At 44.7% G+C, this 26,558-nt stretch overlaps 1 protein-coding gene across 3 annotated transcripts in view; it reads right to left on the bottom strand.

Moving 5' to 3' along the window:
• Nucleotides 1-26,558, bottom strand: part of TNN (tenascin N) — a 45,190-nt gene continuing 18,632 nt past the window's right edge. For 2 of the 3 annotated variants that reach the window (XM_019530880.1, XM_019530881.1), the window contains exons 8-21: nucleotides 24,419-24,682; nucleotides 24,045-24,308; nucleotides 20,309-20,572; nucleotides 19,064-19,327; nucleotides 16,979-17,239; nucleotides 15,988-16,251; nucleotides 14,960-15,223; nucleotides 10,775-10,905; nucleotides 9,984-10,116; nucleotides 8,637-8,788; nucleotides 6,325-6,421; nucleotides 5,457-5,624; nucleotides 4,605-4,768; nucleotides 1-2,349 (exon numbers count right to left, since the gene is read on the bottom strand). In XM_019530880.1, the coding sequence (XP_019386425.1) occupies nucleotides 2,203-2,349; nucleotides 4,605-4,768; nucleotides 5,457-5,624; nucleotides 6,325-6,421; nucleotides 8,637-8,788; nucleotides 9,984-10,116; nucleotides 10,775-10,905; nucleotides 14,960-15,223; nucleotides 15,988-16,251; nucleotides 16,979-17,239; nucleotides 19,064-19,327; nucleotides 20,309-20,572; nucleotides 24,045-24,308; nucleotides 24,419-24,682 (2,837 nt within the window). In that variant the 3' untranslated portion in view covers nucleotides 1-2,202. The remainder of the gene's footprint in view (nucleotides 2,350-4,604; nucleotides 4,769-5,456; nucleotides 5,625-6,324; nucleotides 6,422-8,636; nucleotides 8,789-9,983; nucleotides 10,117-10,774; nucleotides 10,906-14,959; nucleotides 15,224-15,987; nucleotides 16,252-16,978; nucleotides 17,240-19,063; nucleotides 19,328-20,308; nucleotides 20,573-24,044; nucleotides 24,309-24,418; nucleotides 24,683-26,558) is intronic. The other variant, XM_019530882.1, reaches the window with a different exon arrangement.

Here is a 26,558-nt window from a genome sequence, read left to right as displayed (position 1 = left end):
TTTTATATGTATTTTTTAAATTCCATACAACATTCAGGTTAGAATAAAGCAACAAGATGCAGGAGGACTATGTTCCAACTTGCAGAACCATCAAATATGACTGGTTTTCATCAGTGTGGTGAACTCTTTACTTTCCCAAGTTTGCCACATCTTGTGCTTCAGAATCTAAGTTTTTCTTCATAGAAAATAATTTAATTTTTCCCTTATGATTGTGAAGAAAAAAGTTTTGTAGTGGGAACTGGTTGTAAACCCAGGCAGCAGTACCTACAGAAAAAAAGTCTGAGAACAGCAAAGATTACTTTTATTGATCCTGATGCGTTAAATTCAGCATTGTTAATTATTTCAATGCTAGAGAAAAGCATACAAGAAAGAAGGACAGCCACCATTCTTCGTAGTCATGGCTGGGACAGCAGAAAAGGAGCTTGGACAGCAGGCAGAGTTTAGGAGAGTACTGACATTACACCCCCTTCCCTATTTGGACCCCTGCCTGATAATTTGAACCCTACCATACTCTACACTCCCTAGGCATTTATTTTGGTAGAAAGAGATTGGCATTCCAAAAAGTTTAAATTCAGTTACATAGAAGAATTTTAAACAGATAGGGACAGGACAGTGGAGTCGGAGGACCCAAATACAGGAGTTTAACCTGAGTTAATGAACCAGACCAGCAGCGTAACAGTTCATGTAGCCCAGTTCTTAGGCATCCAAGCCCCTTCAGTTAAGAGGTTAGGCTATGCGAAATGTGAAGCTCCTGGTAAGGTTTATTACCCAGGTTGAAGTCTCTTGTCCTGGGTTTTCCAGTTCCAACATCCTGTTTCTACCTGCCTGGATTGAGGACAGAGAGAGGATGAATTAAGAGACTTTTCCACCCTCTTCCTTTCTCTGTGATCAGTGGCACTATTTTAAGAATTAGTTCTTGTTATTAAAATAATATTTAGTATTTAATGCTTATAGAGTGGTTGGAAGAGCATTGACCATTTAACACAAAACACAATGTGGGAGGTAGGCTGGTAAATTATTACCCCCATTTTAAATATAGAAAAACCAAGGTAGAAGGGTTATGATATTTTTAAAAGCCACATAATGAATCCTTTTCAGAGACTACAAGGGCACTCCTCAGTGGATTCCAGCTGGAAGAATATGACAAATCTCCTATTTGCATATATTCCTGAATCAATTCCTTATTTTCCTTTTTGCCAACCAGAGCTGGAGATATTCCCCCATCAAAGCAGAGCATGTCAGCAATGAAGCATTACTCAGGAAAGCTGGCTTTGTACTACACCAAGAACTTGGCTCTAAAAGAGCCAAACTATGTTACAGAGCAATTCAAGGGCCAGCTAAAGTAAACTCAAATTTAGGCCTCCCTTCCATAACAGAGGATTGAAAGAGACACTGATAACTGATAGGAAAATGTAGGTCTTTATAAAAAAGAAGACTATACAAAAACCTAAACTAAGGGAAATGTTCCCAAGTGGTTTTTAAAATCCCAGTGGAAGTAGCAAACCTTCCTTTGCAGTGTCTGCAACCCAGACACTGCAAAATTTTGCTAGTGCTCAAGGACATGAAAGAGAAAGTGATTAAAGACTAATTATGAATAGAAATGAAAGTCACTATTCTCTTCCCATCATCCAAGACAGAAAACAGGGAAAGAAAAACAAGCAGGAAAAGTTGATGCAAGTACATAACAGCCTTGATAATATTGTGTTTAACAATCCAACCAAGACCAGAATAGTTGTTTTTCAAGATGGTATTTTTACCCTGACAGGACCCTCTTGAGGCCTGAAGCTTCAGAACAGCAGATGGTGGCAGTATCAAGCAGAGGAGAGCCTTTGTTAAGATGGGAGTTTAAGAAGCAGCATCATGAATTAAAGCTTGCTTGTAAAGTTCACAAAGATCAGTAAGGAGAGATCAACTGTGTACACTGGGCTAGTAAGGTCATTGTTGAGTTCAATGAACCAAGAGAGTTGTAAGTCCTTAACATTCCCCATCTGTCCCTTCCCACCTTCTTACTGATCACCTGTCAAGAATCTCCAGCAGCTTAAAAGCAGGCCAGGTTGCAAACCCAGAGAGCTCCAAGTGGGGACTGAAGCAGGTTGGTCAGTGATTATAAATGAGCTGGAACAAGCTGCCTGAGGCCTGACACTGTTACAAAATAAAGAAATGTCATCATTGGGCATTGCTGTGAATTGCCAGGAGGCTATTTTAAACCCTGATCTTCTTCCTCTTCCCTGCCAGAGACCTCTTTTTCCTCCCCAGGATGGGCTCATTGCTGGATGATTGAGGACGGATCTTCATCTCAGTGAAAGGAATGGAGAACTCGTGGCCTTTCCATGGCTCCCAGTTCACCCCCTGAAAAGAGAACAAGAAATTGCCCTTGTTAAAGCATGCATATATTAGGGGGCTAAGGAGAGTACTAGGATAATACCAGTAACCCTTATCCCTTATATTTACTGGAAGAATTACTATTGGCTTTCTATCAGAATAAAAAGGAAGGGGAAATCTTATCAAGTCTCTAGACATTTCTAATATAACTTAAATACATACAGGTAGGCAGTAAATCAAACATCTTCCTGTGAGCAAAGACTATGGAGTAGCTCACAAAAAAAAGATGTACTTTGTAGCATGACCTGAACACTAGCAGACCTGGGCTGTTTTGCTATTGGGTGAGGAAATCATGTTCCCAAGCTTAGGCTCCCATTCATGAAGAATGTTCAACCAGCAGCTCTGTCTCTCTAAAACAGGGTGTGGGGAATCCTGCTCCAGCTTCTCTGCCCATCATAATAGTGTGGCGCAAGGGGAGAAGCAGGGGAGAAGTAAATGACAAGGTCCCAAGCATTTACAGCTTTGTAAGTCAATAGCCACTTCTAAAATTCAGCCCAGCAGCCAAGAATCAGTCAGTGTAGAATATGGGGCAGCAGTGCCACGTGCTGCCACCTCTGTACAAGTAAGCCTTTGTACTATGCATCATATAATCAACACAAATAGGGCTGGAAGTGGCCTTGAAAGGTCACACAATCCATATTTCTGGGTATTGATAGACATGCAAGTCCCTGCTCTAATTCCTGGCACTTCACATAAAGTGCCATGAGTTAAAGTAACACCCCCCTCCCCTCTAACAAATGTTTGTCTGTTGAGTCCAAATGGAGGAGACGGGGGACAGGGGTGGAGAGCAAAATCGAGCTCCACTTTGGAGCTGATCCAGCAGTGGACCCTACCTGCAGTCTCTCTTCCCTTGCCCTGACCCCCACTCCCAGCTCTGGTGCTGTCTGTGGAAAGGGAGGGGGAAATAGGAGGGAGAGGGAGCTGTGGGCTGGGGTTTACCAGACCTGAGCTGGAGTGGGAAAATGCTGGGGTGGAGGGAGGCCACCAGGCGGGGGGGAGGGGGAAGTTCCAATCCATCTGCCCCCTCCAGTTTAGGTCAGGCAAACCCCAGGATGAAGCTCCCTCCCAATCCCTTCTCCCCACTCCCCTCCCTTCCTGCAGACAACACTAAGGGCAGGGCTGGGCTGCATCAGCCCTGCCCTGATCATGCTGACAGACTGACCCTAGGGAATACAAGTTCCCTAAGGCGCTCCACAGTGAAGTACCTTCGACTGATCCCTCATTAAAAGATGGTTAATATGTCATATGATCAGTCACTTTTGAAGTGCTCTGCAGCCATGCACATGTGTCACGGTATGGCTGTAGAGCACTTTAAGGAGGCCAATAACAACAAATGTCACTTCTGTCAGCACCCTCTGTGTCAAGACAGGATCATCTATCCCACTTTTCACCTGTGAATTCAAATTGTTTTGCAAAAGCTGGCAGGCATCAGGTGGCAAAACATAGGAATCGAGAGATTAAGGGTGACTATACATGAGCAGGGCAGTTGTTCCAACATACTATAATTCCAGCATGTCGGGGCAGACTCAATTAATCGAGTCTATGGGAGCGTGGTCAAACAACCTTCAGATAAAGTGCCCCGCCACCACTTGAAGTGCAGGGATACTGATACACGGAATGCTCCAGGTGCTTTAATTAGAGCGGCTCTCAGGGCCGTTCTAATTAAAGCACACACCCCCTCCCCACCCCCCAGCACGTGTATAAAACACTGTAAGAGACTTCCCCAGCAAAGTGCACTAGCCTTTATTTCTAATGACAAGGGTTCAACTCCTGACTTAGATCATGAAAGAGAGAGTCTACTTTCTGTCATCCTTCCTCTGTGAATAAATACAAAACTCCAGCCGCTCTGGCTGTCAATCTGGTACCTTTCAGCAGCACTAAACTGACTATTCAATTCTCTGATCAGCAGACCAATGCCAGGGCACAAACAACTGTTTGCCATTGGATGAAATCAGAACACCTCAGTTGTACATCACAGACCCGACACTGATTACAGCGCCTTTATTTCAACCAAGAGGAGGCTGGGTGTGCAGAACAGGAGATTGTAAATAGGATCCTATAGCCATTCTCAGGTTTCAGTTGGCTGGAGCGGGTACCATAATAAACAATTATGAAATTACTTGTTGCTATGGCTTGTACATGACATTAGAGTTGGCCATGCCCACTTGAGTCCCTGAGGCTGGTACGAAGACACACACATACATCAGAGCCTTGGCACTCACCTCACTGTGCTTGGTTTCCCCATATTTGCCATTGAGATTAGCCAAGTGGCAATTCTTGTACCACCAGGCACCACGATGCGCAAGAGCACAGTTGCTCAGAGCCACATCATTGTCTCTGTCCCACGTTGTGAATTTCCAGCCATTGTGGTAAGTCAGCGCATCCCCTCAAAAACAAAAGGAAACAGTAAGCACAGCAACTTGGGGGTAGTATTATTGCACTTTTGGAGGGATGGGATGCTTAGAGTAAGCATTTCCCAAAGTATAGTTCCAGGATGCTGAAAAGGAAGAGTGGTACAAGGAAAATGGCAGACAACATGGCTTAAGAATCAAGGGCATTTAAATCACTATAGGAGGGAATTGCCTGGAGTGCAGATGGCAAAGTCCATTATGTTATCATGCTGGGTATTAAGCCTGAGTGTACTGTCAAGGAATCTAAATTTCAATTCAGTTTAGGTCAGCTTTTCACAGACTCTTCCTTCCTCCACTTTCGAATGTTGTTTGCTTTGGCTGGGAATGCCCAGTTGCCATTACAGTATCTTCATAGGATAATCAGCTGGACCTGCCCTCCAGGAAAGTCTGAGGACAGTCTTACGGGTTTCTCCCTCACCCCTGCCTACTTTACCTCCTGATCCAGTGGAAGGCAAACTCATTTTTACCCTCTTCTTTTTCAAGAGAGACCCTCTGAACTCACTGTCCTCAGTCCCAGAAATACCAGTAAATACACTAATACCTCTGAAGAAACCTGGCTTTAATGCATCCCAGTCTAATCAACCCCTCATGCCACTAATGACACAAGCATCCCCAGTAATAAAGTTTATTTGTACTAAGTGAGAGAGGATCAGCATTTCTTACCAGCAGTGCCTCTGTAATTCCCTACAGACAGCTTGTATCTATCCCTGCTTGAGGCAACTTGGAAGAAATCATAGACAGCATAGGCAGACTCATTGGAAGTCCGCAAATCCACCCGGATCTCATATCGGATGGGTGTGGCACTGGTGAGACTGTGCAGCTTGTCAAGACCTAAAAGAAGCAGCCAAGGTTATTACTCCAAAGAAGGAAAACAAAGGTTAAAAATGCATTCACTTTGTGTTCCAGTATTTCTTTTTGGCCCATTTGATGTTAAATCAGTGGCTTGATCCTTCACAGCCATCTTCTCCCCCTCCTTGATCCTGAAATGGCATCATACTGAATCAAACAAGTCAGACTAAGGGAACATTTTCTGTCTCTGAAAAAAGATCTAGAATCCCTACCACTGTACTACCAAGGTTCTGGATTCTCCCATCCAAGCACAGCCAGGTGGTATGCCAGGAAAAAGACACAAAAATGATGGGCTGAGTGCATTATGTTTTTCATAAATATCCTATTCTTCACATTTGTCTAAATGCCAGTTCCTCCAAATCAAGGTGCTACAGCCTTATAACTCCTCTCTTGGCTCAAGCTCATGCAAACCCTAAACTGAGTTTTTGCCAGAGATTTGGAAAAGTTTGGCTCAACCAGAACTTGCTTCAAAACCCAGCAAATTCAATAAAAAATCTCCCATCAGTAATTTCAATGAGGCCTTTGCACTTCCATTCCAAAGCAAAGGCACTGACAGCTCCAGTGGCATTCCCAACCTAATTCTTCAGACCTCTAAGGTCTGGACACATCTAAATGCTGGACCACTTCTACAATGCCAGTCTCTGGCTGTTCATCCTTCAACAGTCAGTCACAGATACTGTACCAAGCCAAAATTCCCCCATAGGATCTCCAAAGCCTTCTACGTAATTCCTCCAACGCTTGTAGAAATCCAGGTCCCCTGTATTCCGCCTCTGAAAAACCTACAAAAAAAGTATTGCTGAGTAAGCAATGTGGGATAGCTAGGGGGTAGAAGGACCTGATTTGTTCTGCCTGTGGGATACCCCCAGCAGGTTGTTTTTATCTTCCTATTATCCATGTTTCAGATGTATTCTACAAAGCCCAGGTGTCAATGAATAATCAGAATTCAAGCTCACAGTAAGTTGTGATTTGATTGCTGATGCATGTGGGTTTGTTTCTGTTCCCTGACTGGATAAGCACACAAGCGTATCTACTGTGAATACCCGTGCATATAAATTTAAAATTAGCTTTCCACAAATGCTTTTCCTGGTACACCATGAATCACATTAACATGAGTATATTATGAGCACTATGAGCATTATGAGTATATTATGAGCACAAACTTGATAGATGGGTAAAAATAACTAAATTTAATAGGGAGTACATACACAATGGGACCAGAATTTGTTTTAATATAGGAATGAATCTGCATGAAAAACTGTTTTCATCTATGGCTAAAAACAAAAACAAAAAGGGCAACTTCCTTTGGTAGAGAAGGGAGACACATCTCAAAAAAAAATCTTCTGGAGTGTTACAATTCCCACCTCTGTGTACAACATCCCCTGGCCATAGCTTCTTTGCTGTGAGCACAGTCCATTATGAAATGGATTTAAGAGTCTTTGTTCACTTCACACAAGCCTCTCTGACATTGCCAGGTGGTAATTATATTAATTAGTTGCCAATATAGGCCTGAACAGAGTGAGAGCCCAAGCACTGAATGACTTTGTACCTGTCATACCTTTGAGATGTCTTGTCCCCAACACCACCAGAATTGGGAATAATATTGGGTACAGAGAAAAGTGACAATTTTCACCTGATCTAGCCACAGAAACTAGCCTACAGCCATTAGAGGTGCACCAATACATCAGTCCGATATCAGATTGGCACCAATATAAAGAAAATTGGTTGTATTGGAAAACGGCTTAATATGGCCAATAATTTGGCTAATAAATGCCCGTGTATGTGTGCAGCCTCCTTAAAAAATGGCTATCAGTATTGACCCCCAAAATCTCTATCAGTGCACCCATACACAATGCATAGGGAGAGCATGGGGGGCATGTGCCTCCCTGAGAATGCCCGCCACCAAAGCCACTGCCATCTTCTGCGGGAGATAGCCACGTGCCACCCGCCCTCCCCACTACAAATATGGCCAGTGGCATCTGTAGGCAGTCCCAGCTCACCGCTTGCCAACCTGCCCCCCTGCCACCAACACGGTCACCAGCGTTTGTGGGTGGTACCCACTCGCCACCTGCCACCCCACTGCCAACACCGCCACCAGCATCTGCGGGTGTTCACCGCTGCCACCTACAAATGGTGACCCCCCCAGTCTTGGGAGGCACCAGTTGTTCATGGGTGCACCCCTAATAGCCATGACCAAACACAGCTGCAGACCACTTCAAAAAAATGACCAATTGCACAAAAATCTGAACCCTCAGTGAATGAGGGGTCAAATGCACATGTTTCAAAACATAGTATCTTCTATAACTTCCATCTGCACTGCCTTCCAGCCTTGAGCTATTTTCAGGATGGAAGTGGGAAAAGGGAGCAGAGGAAGTTTGATCTGGAGTTTTTTCAACCCGTTGGAGGGTGGGGCAGGTATATGGGAGCCCCTCCCCCACCCCCTCCAATTCACCCACTCCACTCTCCAGTGCTAGGTGGGAAAATGGAAGAAGGAGCTCCCTCTCCTCCCTTCCCCCCTCCCATTCTGAAACAAGGACAGGCTGAGAGAGAGGAGGGGCCATTGCTAGGGGAAACTGGCTGCAGGCTCCCAGCCAGCAGCTAGATTCCCCTCCCCACCTGGAACCAACAGTGAACTTCTTGGTTTGGGGGTGGTTATAACTCAGAATACTTCTTGCAAAGTATTCTCAGTTACACTAGGAACCTGCACTTCTGTCTGCACCCACTAGACATTCTCATTGGCAATCTAAGCAGGGAAGCCATGGTGTGAGACAGCTTATAAATCAGCTTTCCTCCTTGCTTCTGATAGGTGGTACTCCCAAGGCACGGATAGAGGTATAAAGGAAAAGCAGGGCAAGAGGGGTTATTTTCAGTGACACTTCCCAGGCCACATTTGTGCTTCAGATAAACAGATGGACTTCAGATCCCCCAGGATGCAAGTCCAAGAGTATCAACCAGCACTGGACTTATGAAAGTAAACAGATCCACAGCATCACTCACAATCCATCCGCCTCCATCCGTGGTCATGTCGCAGTACACCTCCATGGGCCTGCTAGCATCACCATTCAGGTAGATGGTATACATGCCACTGGTAGCATTCCCATTTTGTTGCATCTGGCTGCAGTCTGCAGGGTAGGGGTAGAGGAAGCCAACTGTGGGAACAAGGTAGGGAAAAACTGACATCAGCATATCTGATACAGATGGGAAGGAAGCATTCCCAAGCAAGCCCCCTAGAAAGTGTGTGGTCTGAACAGAGGCACAGGACCAATGACAGTCATTAGGCTCACAGGACCATATACAACCCCCATGTCACATGTGTGTCTACAGACATCTGTCTGCTCTTGCACTATTGCTTGATGCCATGGATGCTGCCATATTGTAGCAAGGACTGTCTTCTTCCACTGAGGACTTGTCTACATTACAGAAGAGTCACCACAATAACTACCCCAACATAGGCATAGCAGCAGAGCCCCCTAGTGAAGAGAGTGTATGCCAACAATACAGGGTTTTCTTCCACCATAAGTTCACCCCTTCCAAATTATCTTAGCCCTCTTCTGTTCACAAAGCTGCATGACAAAGGGGGGCATTAGTGGTATAGCTATGTCAGTTAAAAGTATAATCTTTTCACCCTCCAGCTGACAAAGGTAAGCCAGCAAAAATTTCAAGCATAGACCAGCCCTTATAAAGCTGTATAACAGCTTTATCTGATGCCTACCCACTCATGAATGGTGCCATGAAAGGCTGGAGGAGGCAACCTTGTCCTTGAGGAGTTCTCGAGCTATGTGGGAGACATCTCTGGACACTGGAACTTTGGGTGCATGTAAAGGTAGGAGTAATAGCCATAGATGGAAAGGGCACTTGCAGTCCCCATCTCCACTTTTTACCACCTGTCTATGATGGACAACATTTTTGTGGGTTTGTCTGACCAGATACCACACTGTCATCAGCTGTACATCTCCTGGAATGTATAAGTAATTAGGCATCTGAGTTTATCCTAACACTAATGACAAGGCAAATTCATGGGATTTCCTTCCTCAGGCAGGGGTTGGACAAGATGGCCTCTCAAAGTCCCTTCCAGCCCTCCAACATACAGCTGGTTCCAGGAATGCAAGATCAGGCCGGCATATGGCCACAGCTGGTACGCAGCTGGCACTGGCCAGATCAGGTGTGCAGGATCACACCCATGGACCAACCCCATACATGATCTTGGGGGCCAGAAGGTTGGGCATCACTGCTCTAGGCCTATGTAGAATGAAAACAGCAGCACTCACCCTTGCCTGTAAAATGTCACAAATGAAAAAAGTGCCACACAGCAATATTACTGAAATACCCAGTGCCAAGCCTTACCTGTCGAGAAAGAATTGCTTGCTTTCCTGCTCTGGCGGTCTCCCTTGAAAGCCAGCACATAAACTGTGTATCTCACCCCTTTTCCCAGTCCTTCCAACATGAACCTTTGGTCGTAAGGACCCAACTGTACTTCCTGACAAACAAAGAACAGACAGGACAGCTCCACATGCTGCTTGAGCTCTCTCAGGCCATGTTGCTTCCCTGCTTTCCAGGCACTTATAACTTCTCTTTTAGAAGTAAGCCTGATACAGGCAAAAAAATACTGGTCAGAAGTAGGACATTATCACAGGACTGTCCACATATCTGCAGGCAGACCAGCAGTTCCCTCTCTCTCTGGAAGAAGAATTTGAAGAAATGCTGAGCTTGCCCAGTATAAACCTTAGTACTACTCTAGGGACAGCAGGGAATAGGCTTCATGTACTTACCTGAATGAGATACCCCATGATCAAACTGCACTTGGCCACACAGAATGATATAAGAAATGAAAGCCTGGAAGCACACCACTGTCCCCAATTTGAATGGGAATGTTCCAGCTGTATAAAAGAAGCATCTCCCCACACTTTACCCCCCCAGGGCAATTGCAATGGTATATGCCATTCAGTGAGACACCAGCAGGAGTAGTTAAGATGGAATATCCAATTCCTAATGACCCCTCTTCCCCTAGTTAAATTCTGTGCACATGCACGTGCACATGATTTCACTGATGGGAACTGACTGACTAAGCTCACTTGCCAATTTGTGCTTTGAACTGGGGAAGTTTGTAACATGCAGGATTAAAAAGTTCCCACAACCTTGCTGGTGCCATCTACACTCTGATAGGTCAGAGTGTAGCCATCGATTTGTGCAGTTGGTGGTGTCCAGTTCACTATGCTAGTAGATTGTGTAACATCCGACACACGGAGGTTCTTTGGAGGGTCAATTTCTATATGCAAACAAAAAAAGAATAAAAAACATGCCTTTATTATGCAAGTACCTTCAAGGAGAAGCAGTGCATAGAGTGAACTTTCAGCACAGACCCTAGGGGTAAGGAAACTCTTAAATCTGGGTATTGTTTACATGGTGCAAGCAACCTATGGAATGTATATCCATGGTTAACAGAGAAGAATGTGTGAAGTACAGTAAAAGAGTGAAGGGGGTTCAGAACTGGGATATTAAAGTTTGATACAGATCAGATTTTAGATGTACTGGCAGCAGAGTTGCAACTGGAAAAGCACAAAGTATTGCCCATCAAAGAAATGATAGATTAGCTTAGCAATAAACAGTGCCTTAGAGTGAGCACAGAGCACTAAGTTACACCGGCAGAGCTGCCAGTGCTAGAATGTTACAGTGTCCTGGTGGCCTGAATCTGGATGTCACAACAAAACTGTGTTTGAGAGGTGTACAATGCATTTGCCTTCCCCCTGTGCCCACGTCAAGCTGATCTTCCGGTAGGGCTGCCAGTCCACACTTGCAGAACCACTGAAGATCTTCAGTATAAACCCTTCCCTCCTCCCTTTTGAAGAACAAGCCACACTGAAAACAAGTGTGCACTTCTGCCTGCTAAAGATAGAAGTGTCAAGGGAACTAGATGGAAGGATACAAATTAAGCTGGTTCTTCTCTTTCTTCAGAAGTAAACACCACAAAGTACTTGGGGTTCTGTTCTCCTGCCATGAAACATAGCAGGTTTTACATTTACCCACAGAACTCTCTACCAACAAATCTCTAGGTATGAGAGCATGCATGGGCAGATCTAGGATTTTGAAAAGGAGCATGCACATTGTAAGGTGCATCACCACACATTTTTCTCCAGGTAAAAAGAAACTAGAGGCTTTACTAATATGCTAGGGCCTAGAGCTGTATTATTCATCTTAAGATTGATGCAAATAAAAATGTAACTTTCTTGGAAAGAGTTAAAAACAGTCTGTTGGACTATGACATAGGAGCTACATTACCAGAAGCAGCAAAATTGTAAAATAAAAACTAACTTAGTGGAACACCTCAAGACCATTAAAAAGGAGAAAGGATCATTAACACCTGTGGGATGAAGAATTTAGAAGAAATCAGGTAGATTTTAATAAGCCATGAAGTCAATTGACTCCCTCACTGTTGCCTGAATGAAAGTCCTGCTGCCACTGCCAGGAAGTTGGTTTTAAACTTGGGTGGAGCAGAAATCAAAGGGGAGTGCAAGTGCACCTGTCCTCCTAGATCTGCCCCTGGGAGCATGGGTCCCTTCAAACGTATTAAAATTAAACATTTTTCTATACACTTGTTCACCTTAGCAATATACAAGTGCAAAGTAATCCACATCTCTGTTGTTCTGGTCTTTTTTGTAGGGTGGATGTGACTGAAACCAAGTGAAGAGATTGCCTCTTGCAGGGACAACACAGGCCCACCTACACATACAAGATTTGCTGTATCTTTGTTTTCTAAACATGATATATGAAATTAAGCATGAAGACAAGGGCAGCTTTATTTTTAACCCATAGCACTTCATGGCAATCATGAATCATAGAAAGTTAGGGCTGGAAGGGACCTTAGGAGGTCATCTAGTCAAAGCAGGTACATCCCCAACTGGATCGTCCCAACCAGAGCTTTGTCTAGCCAGGTTCTGAAAACCTCCAAGGATGGAGTTTCCACAACCTCTCTGGGTAATGTGTTCCAGTGTTTTATTACCCCCCTAATGAGAAAATTCTTCCTAATATCTAACCTAAACTTCCCTTGCTGCAACTTGAGACTTGTTTCTTGTTCTGTCATCTGCCATCACTGAGAACAGTCTAGCTCCATCCTCTTCTGAACCCCACTCAGGGTAGTTGAAGGCTGCTATTAAATCACCTCTCAGTCTCCTCTTCTCTAGACTAAATATGACCAGTTCCCTCAGTCTTTCCTCATAAGTCATGTTCCTCAGGCATCAGAATTGCCTGGCATTATTCTCTACTGGGCATACAGATGTGGTATCATTAGAGCACAACAATTTATGAGGTTTGCTCCCTGGAAAGATGCTTTCCTAGTTTCTGACCAGAAATTTTGAAAGAACAGAAGTGAAAGCAGCCTTTGCAGACTCTATTTGCAGGTGCTTTGGAAACATGTAGTTAATCTCACAAAGATCTCCACCCAAGTTGTCTCACTTCCTCTATTTCTTCTTATTTCAACCTGAGCTATTTCATAGGAAGGGCTGGTATTTATGGAAGAGTGCTATCTAGCAACACAGGCAACTATGCACTTAGGACACAGCACCTCCTAATTTCAGTTCCGTGTTCTTCCAGAGCAGTTTCAATTCCCTGCTCTGACAGAGTTCCTGTGTGAGGTTTGCTATATCACCTAGCTTCTCTGTGCCTTGGTTCCCCCCAAAATCAGACAGGTGTTCTGAGTACAAGCACAATAGAGACTGAGGTCCTCAGAGACTATTGTCATAGGGTGCCATGTAAGGAGGTAGGTAGAATTAGTACAGCAGTAGTAGCCTGCACCCAGAGTTAAGAGCCAGTAGCACCTGAATTCTGTGTGTGTAAGGTTTTTCTTTTATAAAGTAGATAAGTAAACCTACATAGGTTAAGACACCTTTAAAAGGAGAAACAGACAGGAGCAGGGACATTAGATTATACCTAGAAAGCCATTATTAATTATAAGACACCAGATATTCATTTTAAGTAAAATATCTAACCTTGGGAATTCAGTGAATAAGGAGAGGCCCACCATCCTATTACATATAAATGCAGAAATCCTGCCAGATTAGAACAGTGGAAGTTTATTCCCCCTCCCCATCTAGGGCAGCAGAGGGAGATCAAAATATTGGATTCACAGGATGGAGAGCGAAATTAGCAGTGTTGTACCCCCATGATGCTACAGCTAGCATCTGTAGCTTGGAATGCACAGCAAAATGTCCATTATCTTAGGAGACTCTTACAACTTGGATGCCAACAGAATTGCCTCTGGTCTAAACACTTCCATTATTGGATCTCCACTACATGTCTCCTATTTTAATGATAGGAAAGGATAAGGAAAATCACAGGGTATAAGTTGACTTGAATAAGATTTTCACAGTATTAATAGAGCCAGTTGAAAAATGTCTTGCTATTTCCTTAACATTGAAATGTTTCTCAGGAAGTGTGAATTTTGATATAAAGTTTTATCTAGAAAAAAAATTAAATATTTTAATTTTCACCTTGAAATGACTGCACTTGGGAAAGCTTGTGGTTTTTAAATCTAACTTGGAACAAAATATTCAGATCATCCCAGAACAGACATGAATTTCCTTTCAAAGGATATTTCAGGGATTCTCGTTATAATTTGCAGGGGAAAATCAAAATTTGAAATGCTGGAATTCCCTGCATAAAAATTCTATATGCTTATTATAGCTAAGTGTCACCTGAGACCCTCTGTCTCAGAGCTTAGCCCATCTAACTTTGCTCTTGATAGTTCTCCAAATGCTGGAGAGCATTTTGACTCTAAGGCATATGTCTAGGCTCAGGGCTGCTTTGCTTTCCAACTAATCTTATTTGTATTAGGACTCAGGGATCATACAAGATGGGATCACTGAAGTGCAGAATGTTCTCCAGCATCCCAATGTGTCTTTAGGTTGGATGCCTGAGTAAGGCAGCTGAAGTTTGGTTTCCACTTCTCTAGAAGCATGAAGTCCCCTTATGTTGGATGATTACTTCCTCTGATGAAATAAAAGGGGCCTAAGTTCCTGGTTGTGCTGTACCTTGTACATTCATTAACACCACTGCAAAGGTGTTAAATTCTACTGGGTCAAAAAAGCAACAGAGCAATCTACAGGCCATTAGAGAGCTAATGCATTATCACTTAGATCTGTTCCATCTTCCATGCTTAGCAGTCCATAATTACTCAGTAATTATGGCCGCTAGACTTCCATTTGCCATATATTAATTGGCAAAGTTACTGCCACACAGGAATACAAAAATAAATAAATAATATTGAAATATGAAATAATGAAAGAATAAAAGTATTTTCATATTGCTTCCCTCCTGCCCCAGGATACCTGTCAATGCTTTAGTGTTTGCCTTCTTGCTTTGCTGAGCTCCCTTCTCAGCCCAGATGTAGATGATGTACTCCATGCCTGGCCTCAGTCCAGTCAGAGTGGTGACACTCTTGTCCTTCCCCACTGCCATCTCTTTTGCATCCCCAACAGGTAAGGTGTACCTCACCATGTACCTGTCTATGGGAGCCTGGACTCCCTGCCAAGAGATGGTGGCTGTGTCCTCTGTCACTCGGTCAGTCACCAGATTAATTGGGCTGTCGATTTCTATGAAGAAAAGTGCAGATTACTGGAATATTATGAACATACTCAGAAGCATCTTGTTGAAGCTTTGGTTACTACTACTTATTTTCATACTCTCAAGAGATGAGGAACCACATATGGATTAACCTACTTTTATGTTCTAGTATCCATGTCTCAGTGTCTAAATACTCATCTAGCTACTGACATTTCAAGATGTGAATAACTGGCTGGATGAAGGTCATGGCTGAGGAGCACTGGCAGACTTGGCCATAGTAGGGTAAGAAATGTTGCAGGTAGAATGGAAAAGCTGAATTCTCTAGAAGGGCCAGGACTGTTTTTGTTTTTTTGGGGTAAGGCTCAACTCAAATCTGAGCTGTGTAAGGACTAAGGACTGCAATAGCAGAGGAGCTGCAAGTCAGAAGTAAGATTCATTAGTAGATCTGTCAGGGAAAGGGGTAGGACTGCTGTAACAGGAGGTGCTACTAGCAGGGGCTAAGACATGATACGTTGACAGATGTGGGGAGACAGCAAGCACAGCATTTATGCAGGGAAGCTCTTATTCATGGCAACTCATTTACCCGCCACAAAAGCATCTGTTTCTGAGAGACATAAGTTACTTAAAGGATGGATCTTTCTCCCAAACAAAACTATGCTGCAACAACTCCTATGTAATATACTCTGACTTTCAAGTGAAGGGAAAGACACATTCGCAGCTAATGCACCATATTGCAATAGCAGTATTACATCTGCTACTATAGTATCAGGTCTGAAAAATTCCCCTGGGTTACCTGTCACAGCTCTAGTGTCTGCCTTCTTGCTCTGCTGGGTTCCCTTCTCAGCCCAGATGTAGATGATGTACTCCACACCTGGCTTCAGGCCTGTAAGGGTGGTGATGCTCCTGTCCTTCTCCACTGCCATCTCTCTGGTGTCTCCATCAGGAGAGGTATAGCTCACCATGTATCTGTCTATGGGAGCCTGGACCTGCTTCCATGAGATGGTAGCTGTGTCCTCTGTCACTTGATCAGTCACCAGATTAGTTGGGCCATCAATTTCTGTGAAGGGAAGTACAGATTATGAAGATTCCCAAGCACCCCCTTGAAGGTTTTGGTTTCTATGCCTTATTTCCATACTCTTAGTCAATTAGCCTTCTTATAGATGATGAAACTTCTCAGTGATGAAACAGCAGTAGCCAGAATGCTGTTTAAGGGCTGTAATAGTGGTCTGGATGAAGGAGAAATCTGAGGAGCCCTCACAAAGTATTCTTGGAGCAGAGGCCTTAGCCATGGAAAAAAGAGATGCTGCAAATGAAGGGGAAAGTTTGAATTTCTTGAAAGGCCAAGACTATTTTTTTTCTGTGTGAGATAGGGGTTTCAACTCAAATCTTAGCTGTGTAAGGACTATGGAGCAAAAGAGCAGAGGTGTTGCAGTTCAGAGATGAGATCCATTAGTAGATCTGTGAGCGAAAGGGACAGGATTGCAATAACAGGAGGTGTCAGTAGCAACAGTAAAACACATTGACAGATGTGTGAGGGAAGGCATGCACAGAATTTATTGATGCTACATTTTACTTGTGGTAATTCATTTACCTCATAAAAAGCAACTGTTTCTGAGGGTCTCGAAACACCTACATGTTCTTCAAAACATGGCTCTATGGCAACAGGTCCTATGTGATATTCTTGACATTGCAAGCTAGAAGGAGGTTGGTCACATTCTCAGCCAAAGCACCATGCGGCCTCCCTACAGTTGTAGCACTATGTCCCCAAATTCCCCGCAAGTTACCTGTCAGTGCTTCAGTGCTTGCCCTCTTGCTCTGTTGAGTTCCCTTCTCAGCCCAGATATAGATGATATACTCCATGCCTGGCCTCAGTCCCATCAGGGTGATGCTCCTATCCTTCCCCACTGCCATCTCTCTGGTGTCCCCATCAAGAGAAGTGTAGTTCACCATATATCTGTCTATGGGCGCCTGTACACCTGTCCAGGAGATGGTGGCTGTGTCCTCTGTCACTTGATCAGTCACCAGATTAGTTGGGCTGTCAATTTCTGTGAAACAAAAAAATGCAAACATTAAAACGTTATGAAGATTCCCAAGTGTCACAGGGCACTAAGGTGCCTGCTTCTATAAGAGCAGAAACTGTTGGGGAAGAGGGTCCTAAGAGCCAGACAGAATCCCACAGGTACAGGTTACTGTGGCAACGGGCCAATGAGTAAATTAGCCTGCACCTGCACTCAGTCAGCTCACTGGGAGAGGCAGGGCCCTGGGCAAATATAAAACCCAGGGCTGGGAGTAGGAAGGGGGTTCTCTGTCAGCAGCTGAGGGGGAAGGAGCTCTCGGAGAAGAAGCTCACAAGAGAGGCTTGGCTGCTTCTTCTACCTCGGGTGGGATTAAGGCGCTCCAGGAGCTCACCCGAGACTCTGGCTTACAAGGCACTTAGTGCTGGGAGAAGCTGGATGTTTTAAAGGAACAGAGCACACCCAGAACTGCTTATATTAGGTTATAGCCCATGGGCTCAGATTTTAGTTGCCATTTGACCGGTGGATTGGGCTGAGGTTGTTAGGGAAGGAGGAAGCCTCATTGGGGTCCCACAACAGTGTGGGGACCCCAGCGCCAGAGAAGGGTGCAGTGATCAGAAGGTGAGACGACTCCAGCACCAGTATGGGGCACAGAGGCAGGGCCGCGGAGAGCCCAGTGCTAGTGTGGGGTGCGGAGACAGGGCTGTGGAGAGCCCAGCACCAGTGTGGAGCACGAAGACGGGGTCATGGAGAGCCCAGCGAGGACAAGGGGGTGAGTTACAGCAAGGCCCAGGAGAAACAACATCAATACCATCTACAAGGCTTGGGGCATGCTATAGGGGCAGTTTGGAGCCACACATCTAGTCCATAAGGCTGAGGGTGTCCCGTAAATCATCCATTTTGAAGCAGGATGCCAGGGGGTCTAAGAACCCACAGGGTTCAGAGGGGTCCACCAAGACCGAGTCCAGGCAATAAGATCAAGGGCAGCCTCCCTATATTAAAAGTACCACCAAGACGTAGTGGGCAAGAAAGATGGTGCCTGTTGGGCAAGATTGGCATGGTCAAGGAGCCCTAGGGGTATCACGACCATCCCTGGGGACCCCATTCTGTGACACCAAGCATCTCCTTAAAGCTTCTAGTCTCAACACTTTATTTTTCCTATTCCTAGGAGGTGAAAGACCATATATTTGTTGACCTACTTGTACATTTCTGTCTCAGTGCCTAAACATGAATTTTACTACTGGTATTTCAGGACAGGAATAATAGGACAGATGAAAGACAGGGCTGAGGAGCACTGGCAGAACTGCCCTGGCTAGAAGCATCAGTGGTGGAACAGCAAGGGATGCTCCTGGTAAAATAGTAAGACCAGCAATGGATTTTTTTTCTGGATTAGTGGTTTCAACTCAAAATCTAAGCTGTGTAAGAACTAAGGGCCAGAATAGTAGAAATGCTGTAGTTCATGAAAGGAATCCATTAGTAGATCTGTCAGAGAAAGTGGCTGTACTGATATAACAGGTGGTGCAACCAGCTACAATTAAAATATGTTAATAGATTTGTAAGTAACAGCACTTACAGCATTTATTCATACTGTATCTTATGCATGCCAGTTCATTCACCCTCTCACAACAGCAGCTGTTTCTCGGAGCCTTAAGGTGCCTAAGGGGCATACATTTCTTCAAAACAAGACTGTATTGCAATAAGTCGTATATGACACTCTATGCAACAACTTGGTCATGGGAAGGGAAGACAAATACATAGCTAATGCACCACATGGAATCAATAATGCTCCACATGGAACTACCAATGCTCCATTTACTACTGTGGTATCATGTCCCAGAGATTCCCCCAAGTTACCTGTCACAGCTCTAGTGTCTGCCCTCTTGCTCTGCTGGGTTCCTTTCTCAGCCCAGATGTAAATAATATACTCCACACCTGGCCTCAGTCCAGTCAGAGTGGTGATGCTCTTGTCCTTCCCCACTGCCATCTCCCTTTTGTCTCCATCAGGAGAGGTGTAGCTCACCATGTATCTGTCTATGGGAGCCTGTACCTGCTTCCAAGAGATGGTGGCTGTGTCCTCTGTCACTTGATCAGTCACCAGGTTAGTTGGGCTGTCAATTTCTGTGACCGAAAGCAGATTATTAGAATATTACGAAGATTCCCAAGTAATTCCTTGAAGCTTTTAGTCTGTACACCTTATTTTCATGCTCCTTGGCTATGAAGCATCATATATGGGTTGATCTACTTTTATGTTCATGTCTCAGTGGCTAAACACCACTTCTCCTGCTGATTTCTATATCAAAAGCTTTGATTATGACAAATATGACTGACTGATGCTGAAGTTACTGCCATTCAGCAACTCTTTTTCCATGTTCAAAACTTTTCTATGAGGCAGGGTGAGGTGGAGACGAAAATAGTCCTGCTTCTTTGCAAGTCCCATCATCCTAGCCTTGCTGAGTAAGCATCTTTTTCACTACAAGTGGTTCAGGACTTGGGTACATTGGAAGAATTTATAGAGGTTCTGGTGTGGAGTAGTAAAGTGTATCATGGGTCAGGATCAAGATGAATTACAGAGCTGTGCCAACCAAGGAATACTAGGGAAATAGTACATCAGCAGTTCCCAGATTTTCTGGGTACATGACTCAACTTCCAGTCAGCTTGCATCCCAACTTCCAGAACAGACTCTTTCGAGAGAATTATATGAGGCTCACAACTCTGTTTGTAAATGCTGTGGCCCTATTAGGAATGATGTTACTTAATTTGGGAACCACTAACATAAGCAAAATCTGCAACAGGTTGTCAGAGCTCCATGGGGGAAACTTGCACAAAACTGAGGTGCATCTTGGAACTGACAGCACAACCTATTACAGAAAATCAGAATTGACTAAATACAACTGGAGCTAGGCTCTAAATATCACACCTGAAGTTTACTGAAGCATGTAATGTGTCCATGTCATATATGGGGGAATGACAACTCAGTGTATGTTGCAGATTGCACAACAGACTGGTAGATGATGGACCAAAAAAAAAGCAAGTCTTCAGAAAAGGTTTATGATATGTCTTCTGTTAATATTACATCACAAAGATCCTCCCCCAGGTTACCTGTCAGTGCCTTAGTGTCTGCCCTTTTGCTCTGCTGGATTCCTTTCTCAGCCCAGATGTAGATAATGTACTCCAGGCCTGGCCTCAGTCCAGTCAGGGTGGTAATGCTCCTGTCATTCCCCACAGCCATCTCCCTGCTGTCCCCATCAGGAGAAGTGTAGGTCACCATGTATCTGTCTATGGGAGCCTGAACTGCCTTCCAGGAGATGGTGGCTGTGTCCTCTGTCACTTGATCAGTCACCAGGTTAGTTGGACTGTCAATTTCTTTAAGAGAAAGTTTAAACATGAAAAATCAAACTGTGTTAGAGCAAGGTTCCTTTGCTTCAGGGAATCCATCAGTTTATTTTATCTTTTTTTACTCTGATTTCTGAACAAAGGTGGGTCTGTACCACAAAGTTTGACAATGCCTGAATCTGATGTTTTAACTTAGGTACACCTTCACTCTTGATAGTCCTGGTGGTAGGCTACTAGGCTTTGCTTTTTAAAGCTAACAGTACAGCCACTCTCTGAACCAACACACAGGAAAAGCCACATGAAGCAAGGTACTATTGCCTTTTGGTCCCCTTCAGATCACATCCTCTGTGGAATATCTAAGCACCTTCTAATTTAGAAGCAGAAGTGAGAGAACCAAAATTTCAGATACTGGCTGGGGTCCTGCCACTGGGAGACTGCATGGATACCTTATGCTGTTATCTCATTATGTCCTTTCCTCCTTCAACAAAGGTAATGAAATAGTTAGTATTACTGGTATTATCACAGGGATGACCTGAAGGTTAAAGGTTCAAGATTGCTTGCAACAGATTAAAGAATCAGCATCATAAGATTATGATGGCAACCATAACTGTGGTGAGCAGTAGTGTAACTGGCAGGGGACGGGTGGTAACCAGGGCATAAGCCTTAGGTGCTTCCTTTGAAAGAGGTGGGATGGGGCACAGCTAGTGGCTGCCCATGTTGCTGCCACTGCCAACACAGCAACCAGCACTGCCCCATCTGCTGCCACTGCACAGGGCAGAGTGCTGCCCAGTTATGCATCTGGTGGTGAGAAAAACGCCTATCCATAACTAAGGCTTCCCAAGGAAAGAAAAGGAAGTCAAAAAGTTAGAGCACCAACCGGGCACTTGGGAAACCAGGTTTCAATATCCTACTCCAGCACAGACTTCCCATGTGACCTTGAACAGATCACTTAGAGCCTTTTCTACCTATCTGATGCCTAAGTAGACCAAGTCATAAAAATGTGGTGAGAAGGAGATGGACCCACCCACTTTTTTATTAGCAGATGTACTTACCTAAGTGCAATCCTATTCCACCCTCTCTGAGTGTCTGAAAAACTTAATACAAAAGGTGGGTAGATCTTCCTCCTCTTCCACACTGTTCTTTTGTGACTTCATTTTAAAGATAAGATAACAATGTGTTACAAAAGTATTAACAGATTTTCAGGGACCTGAGCAGCACAGGGACTCACACTTTGGCATCTAATTAATGGAATAGGAACTGAGTATCTCTGTCTCAGTGTCCCATTTAACAATGGGGATATCTGCCCTACCTCACAGGAGTGTTATCAGAAAAAATACTTTAAAAGATTCTGGAGGTGCCCAATCGCTATAAAATAATGGGTGTCCTAGAAGTACTTAAGACAAACAGTTGGAAAAGCATTGTTTTCACAAATGGAGACTGCTCATTCTACCAGTAATTACAGTAGATCCTGTCAACAGTGAATTAGAATTCTGTCATTTTTTTGTGATGATACTGAATAGACTTCACTGCAAGAGGCATTAGGCAGCAAACAATTTGTTATACTGAGCCTCTCCTCAAAATGAACCTGTGCTTTAACAAGAGACACTTCACTCAGAAAAAACTTGATTGTAATCTTGTAACTGGATTGGGCCCCAGGGACAGCCATGACCTCCCTCACCCCGGTGGCAACTCAGCTCCTGCCCTGCTCGGGCTCCTTTGGTACCCTTCCTTTTCCTCTTTCCTGCCATGACTGATAAATTAATTAGGTTACAAAAAGGGAGGTTGCCCCAGGGTCCCAGAATGAGACCTCTTCTATTCTTGGTCCAGTAAGTACCTCCCAGACCCAGCTGATCTCAGTCTTACCCTCAATATTAAGTGAGGCCCTCCTGGCCCTATCCGTGTTCCCAGGAAACCAGTTGCCTTAAGGCCTATTCATGTCCTCCTTCAACCCTTACAGCCATAGCCATGCCTCATAGATGTTACTTTAGATTGTCCACTGGGCCTGGTAGCCCCGCCTGTTAACCATCTAGTCCTTCTAGCCCAGGGGTCAGCAACCCCTGGCACGAGTGCCAAGCATGGCACGCAAGGCCATTTTGCTTGGCACACCACCACCAGCCCAGTCTCTAAGCAGCTGTTGCCAGCCATGGAGCCCAGGCTGCTCCCAGCAGGCAGCTGGGAGGCTGCAAGCCCTGCTGCAAGCAGACTGGGCTCCATGGGCTGGCTGCAGCCGGGAGGCTGCAAACAGCTGCTCTGGCATATCAGCACTTCAGCACCTTCCAGGGTAGACATTGTGGTTTTTTCGGCACTGCAGCCAAAAAATGTTGCCTACCCCTGTTCTAGCCTGTCATATCCCTGGCCCTGACAAGACTCTCTTCTCCCCAGGCCCCAGTCTGACTTCCATCTCTCCTAGACTTCAGCCTCCTAGTCCTTTTCGCCTGCCATGGACTTAGCCTTCTGCTCTCTGGGCCCCTGGCCCTTGCCATGCTGCTGTAGTCTATCCAAGCCCTCAGCCTTCTGAGTCCCTAACTCCAGCCTCTGCTTCTGCTCACATTCCAGTCAGCCCACTGGGCCCCTGTCTCTGGCAAAGCTCTCTCTTTTCTCTAGGTACCTGGCCCTAATCCCTTTCTAGGTTTGACCCTCTTGGTTCAAGTCTGCTCTGACCTTAGCCCTGCATTCCCTGGGCCCCTAGCCCTTGCACAGTGGCTGTAGCCCTCTCTCAACCCCTGACCCCAGGCTGGACTATTTCCACCACCCCAGGCTTCTGCCCTTTTAGGTCCCTGACCCAAGCTGAGTTTCTTCCACTACCCCAGACTTCTGCTCTCAGGGTTTCTGACCCCAGGCTGGGCTGTTCCCACCGGCCTTGACCCTGCTAGCCTCAGCTTGTGCCAGACCACAGCCCTTTGGGCCTCCAACCCCAGGCTTAGCTGCCTGACCCTGGCCTTAGCTCTCCTAGACTTGGCCTAATGCAGCACACCTGTCTCGGCACCCTGAGTCCCTGACTGCGGGCTAGACTGCCTGCTACTGAGTACTTGCGAGGCATCCCTCCATGGCCTCCAGCCCTCCCCCGATAGCCACATCCGGTCCTCCAGTATTAATATAAATATACACACAAGAAACTGGGTATCTAACAAAAATCTCCCCTCACTGGAGCTTAACTATCCTGCAAGCTGTAAGTCCCCTTTTCACTTGAAGCTCACGGGGACTGGTCAGTTCCTCTCCTGACCAGCCGGCTCAGGACCTCCTTTCTCCTGCTGTCTGTAGGGCCAGATTGACCCTCCTTGCTTCTAGTGCTGGGTTTATATACCCTGGAGCACTGCCTGTTCTGGTCACGTGACCCTAATTAAGCACAGAGGATGCCCTTTGGGCTTAATGGGATGCCTGCTTGTTGTAGTACAGCTAGCTCCTGCTCAGCTGCCTGCTGCAAATTTTCCTTAAAGTAACAGGAGCCCCTGGCTCCCTATTACAAACCTGAACTCTCCACTTCATTCTTTTACCCCATTACCTGTCACAGCTGTAGTGTTCGTGCTCTTGCTCTGCTGGGTTCCTTTCTCAGCCCAGATGTAGATGGTGTACTCCACACCTGGCCTCAGTCCTGTCAGGGTGTGGACACTTCTGTCCTGCCCCACTGGCAGCTCCCTGGCATCACCATCAGGAGAGGTGTAGCTCACCATGTACCTATCTATGGGAGCCCGGACCCCCTTCCAGGAGATGGTGGCTGTGTCCTCTGTTACTTGGTCAGTCACCAAGTTAGTTGGGCCATCCATTTCTGTTAAGAGAAGGTTTTAAAGTGATAAGTTAAAAGATGCCCTAAAGGAGAACTCTGATAGAGGCTCTGACATTCAGAATCAAACCCCACATATCTTCTCCCTTAGTTACCTGTCACAGCTTTAGTGCTTGTCCGCTTGCTTTGATGGGCTCCCTTCTCAGCCCAAATATAGATGATGTATTCCATGCCTGGCCTCAGTCCAGTCAGAGTGGTCATGCTCTTGTCTTTCCTGACTGCCACCTCCTTGCTGTCCCCATCAGCTGAGGTGTACCTCACCACGTACCTGTCTATGGGAGCCTGGACCCCCTTCCAGGAGATGGTGGCAGTGTCCTCTGTTGCTCGGTCAGTCACCAGGTTAGTTGGGCCATCTAATCCTGTAAAAAGAAATTTGAAAGTACAGAGTTCAAATTCTCAAGAGAGATATCCCAGACTAACCAGTTAGACAATTTGTTTATTTATTTCTTTTCCTTCAAATTGTCCGTAGGCACTTGCAGCAGGTCAAAATATTTTCCACTGCTTTATGTCACTGTTTTCTATCTGACAAACATTAGCTCATACAGGCATACCTTGGAGATATTGCGCGTTCAGTTCCAGATGACCGCAATAAAGCAAATATCGCAATAAAGCAAGTCACATGAATTTTTTGGTTTCCCAGTGCATATAAAAGTTATGTTTACACTATACTGTAGTCTATTAAGTGTGCAATAGCATTATGTCTAAAAAAACAATGTACATACCTTAATTAAAAAATACTTTATTGCTAAAAAATGCGAAGTGAGCAAATGCTGTTGGAAAAATGGCGCCGATAGACTTGCTCAGCGCAGGGTTGCCACAAACCTTCAATTTGTAAAAAACACAATATCTGCAAAGCACAATAAAGCAAAGTGCAATAAAACGAGGTATGCCTGTACTTATCTGTTTTGAAGCAACTCAAGTTTCACTTGGCTACATCCTGGTCTGTGCACCCAAGCCACCACTGAGACCATTCAGAATGCAGAAAGATTTAAGGATGCCAATAGTGAGTCAGTTAACTTCTGAGGCTGGACCAGATAGCCCAAAGTCCTTCTCTGATGAATCAGGCACATACAGTGGCTCTTTAAAACTTTAACTTTTTTGTGGAAAAAATGGCACCCTTTGCATTAGTAGCTATTTAGGATCCAGGGGACCAGTCCATATTAGATTGACACCATTTAGAGAGAGGTGGAACTTGAGGATAATAATGATACTTAATTCAGTTCATCTTCAAATTACTGGTTAACAGCAATAAATAATTTGTCCTCAAAATAGCATCCCTTGTGAGGCAAGTACTGTCATCCTCATTTGGTAAAGGACAACACTGAGCCAAAATGGCTAACTGGCTTCCCCAGGGACATGCAGAGTCATGAGTTCCCAGTGCCCACCTTTGTACTCATCTTAAATAAACTATTCCATTTACACTGTTACCTGACACAGGTCATCCTAAAAAAAACCAATATTCTTCAGTAGAGACTTCTAGGCTAAGGACAGAAATGACACACAGACCACTATAAGTAATTGGAAACTGGTTAAAATCTGTAACACAACAGAAGCTCAATACACATAAACCGCTTTCAAAATGGCTGAAACTGGTTTAGGATAAACCTGGATGGATGAATTATTAGACCCCTACTATGCCAATAACAAAAATATGAGAGGGACTGGATGGTGATTCCATGTGGAGATCTCTGTGGTTCCACTAGCAATGGACTCCTGGCCAGCTCAAGGATGGAAAACAGATGTACTCTGAGCATGTACAAAATGAAACTGCCTTGCTCAGTTCCATGCCCTGCCAGCTGTGCAGCCCCAGCCCCAGCCCCAGCCATTTAGATGTAGTATTTTTACTCCTAGAATTAGAGAAGTCTTCCAGCTATCTGCCTCTCTGTATAGTAGAATGACATAAAGCAATAGCCTCATTATCTCCCTTCCTCAAAGTCCTAGAAGTGGGAAGATCATTCATACACCCCAGCTCCCATATTTACTTGAAAACAAAATAAGACTTTCTCCCCTGAACAGCATAAGGTTTTTTGTTTGTTTGTTTTGTTTTTTTATTATTAAAAACATTTTATTAGAAAAACTGACACTATGAAACACATTAAGAAAAACAACAAATAAACGAAACCCACCTGAGGTTTCACAAAGTTAATACAAACTCACTTTCACAAAATTTCCTAACATTCACAGGAGAAATAATATCACTTGTGACTTGCTGAAAACCCATTTAGAAATCATTTA

Source organism: Crocodylus porosus, unplaced genomic scaffold (assembly GCF_001723895.1).
Source record: "Crocodylus porosus isolate Cpor-Errol unplaced genomic scaffold, CroPor_comp1, whole genome shotgun sequence".
Taxonomy (NCBI): Eukaryota; Metazoa; Chordata; order Crocodylia; family Crocodylidae; genus Crocodylus; species Crocodylus porosus.
The sequence above is the reverse complement of the archived record's forward strand: the minus strand, read 5'-3'. Positions and strand labels throughout refer to the sequence as shown.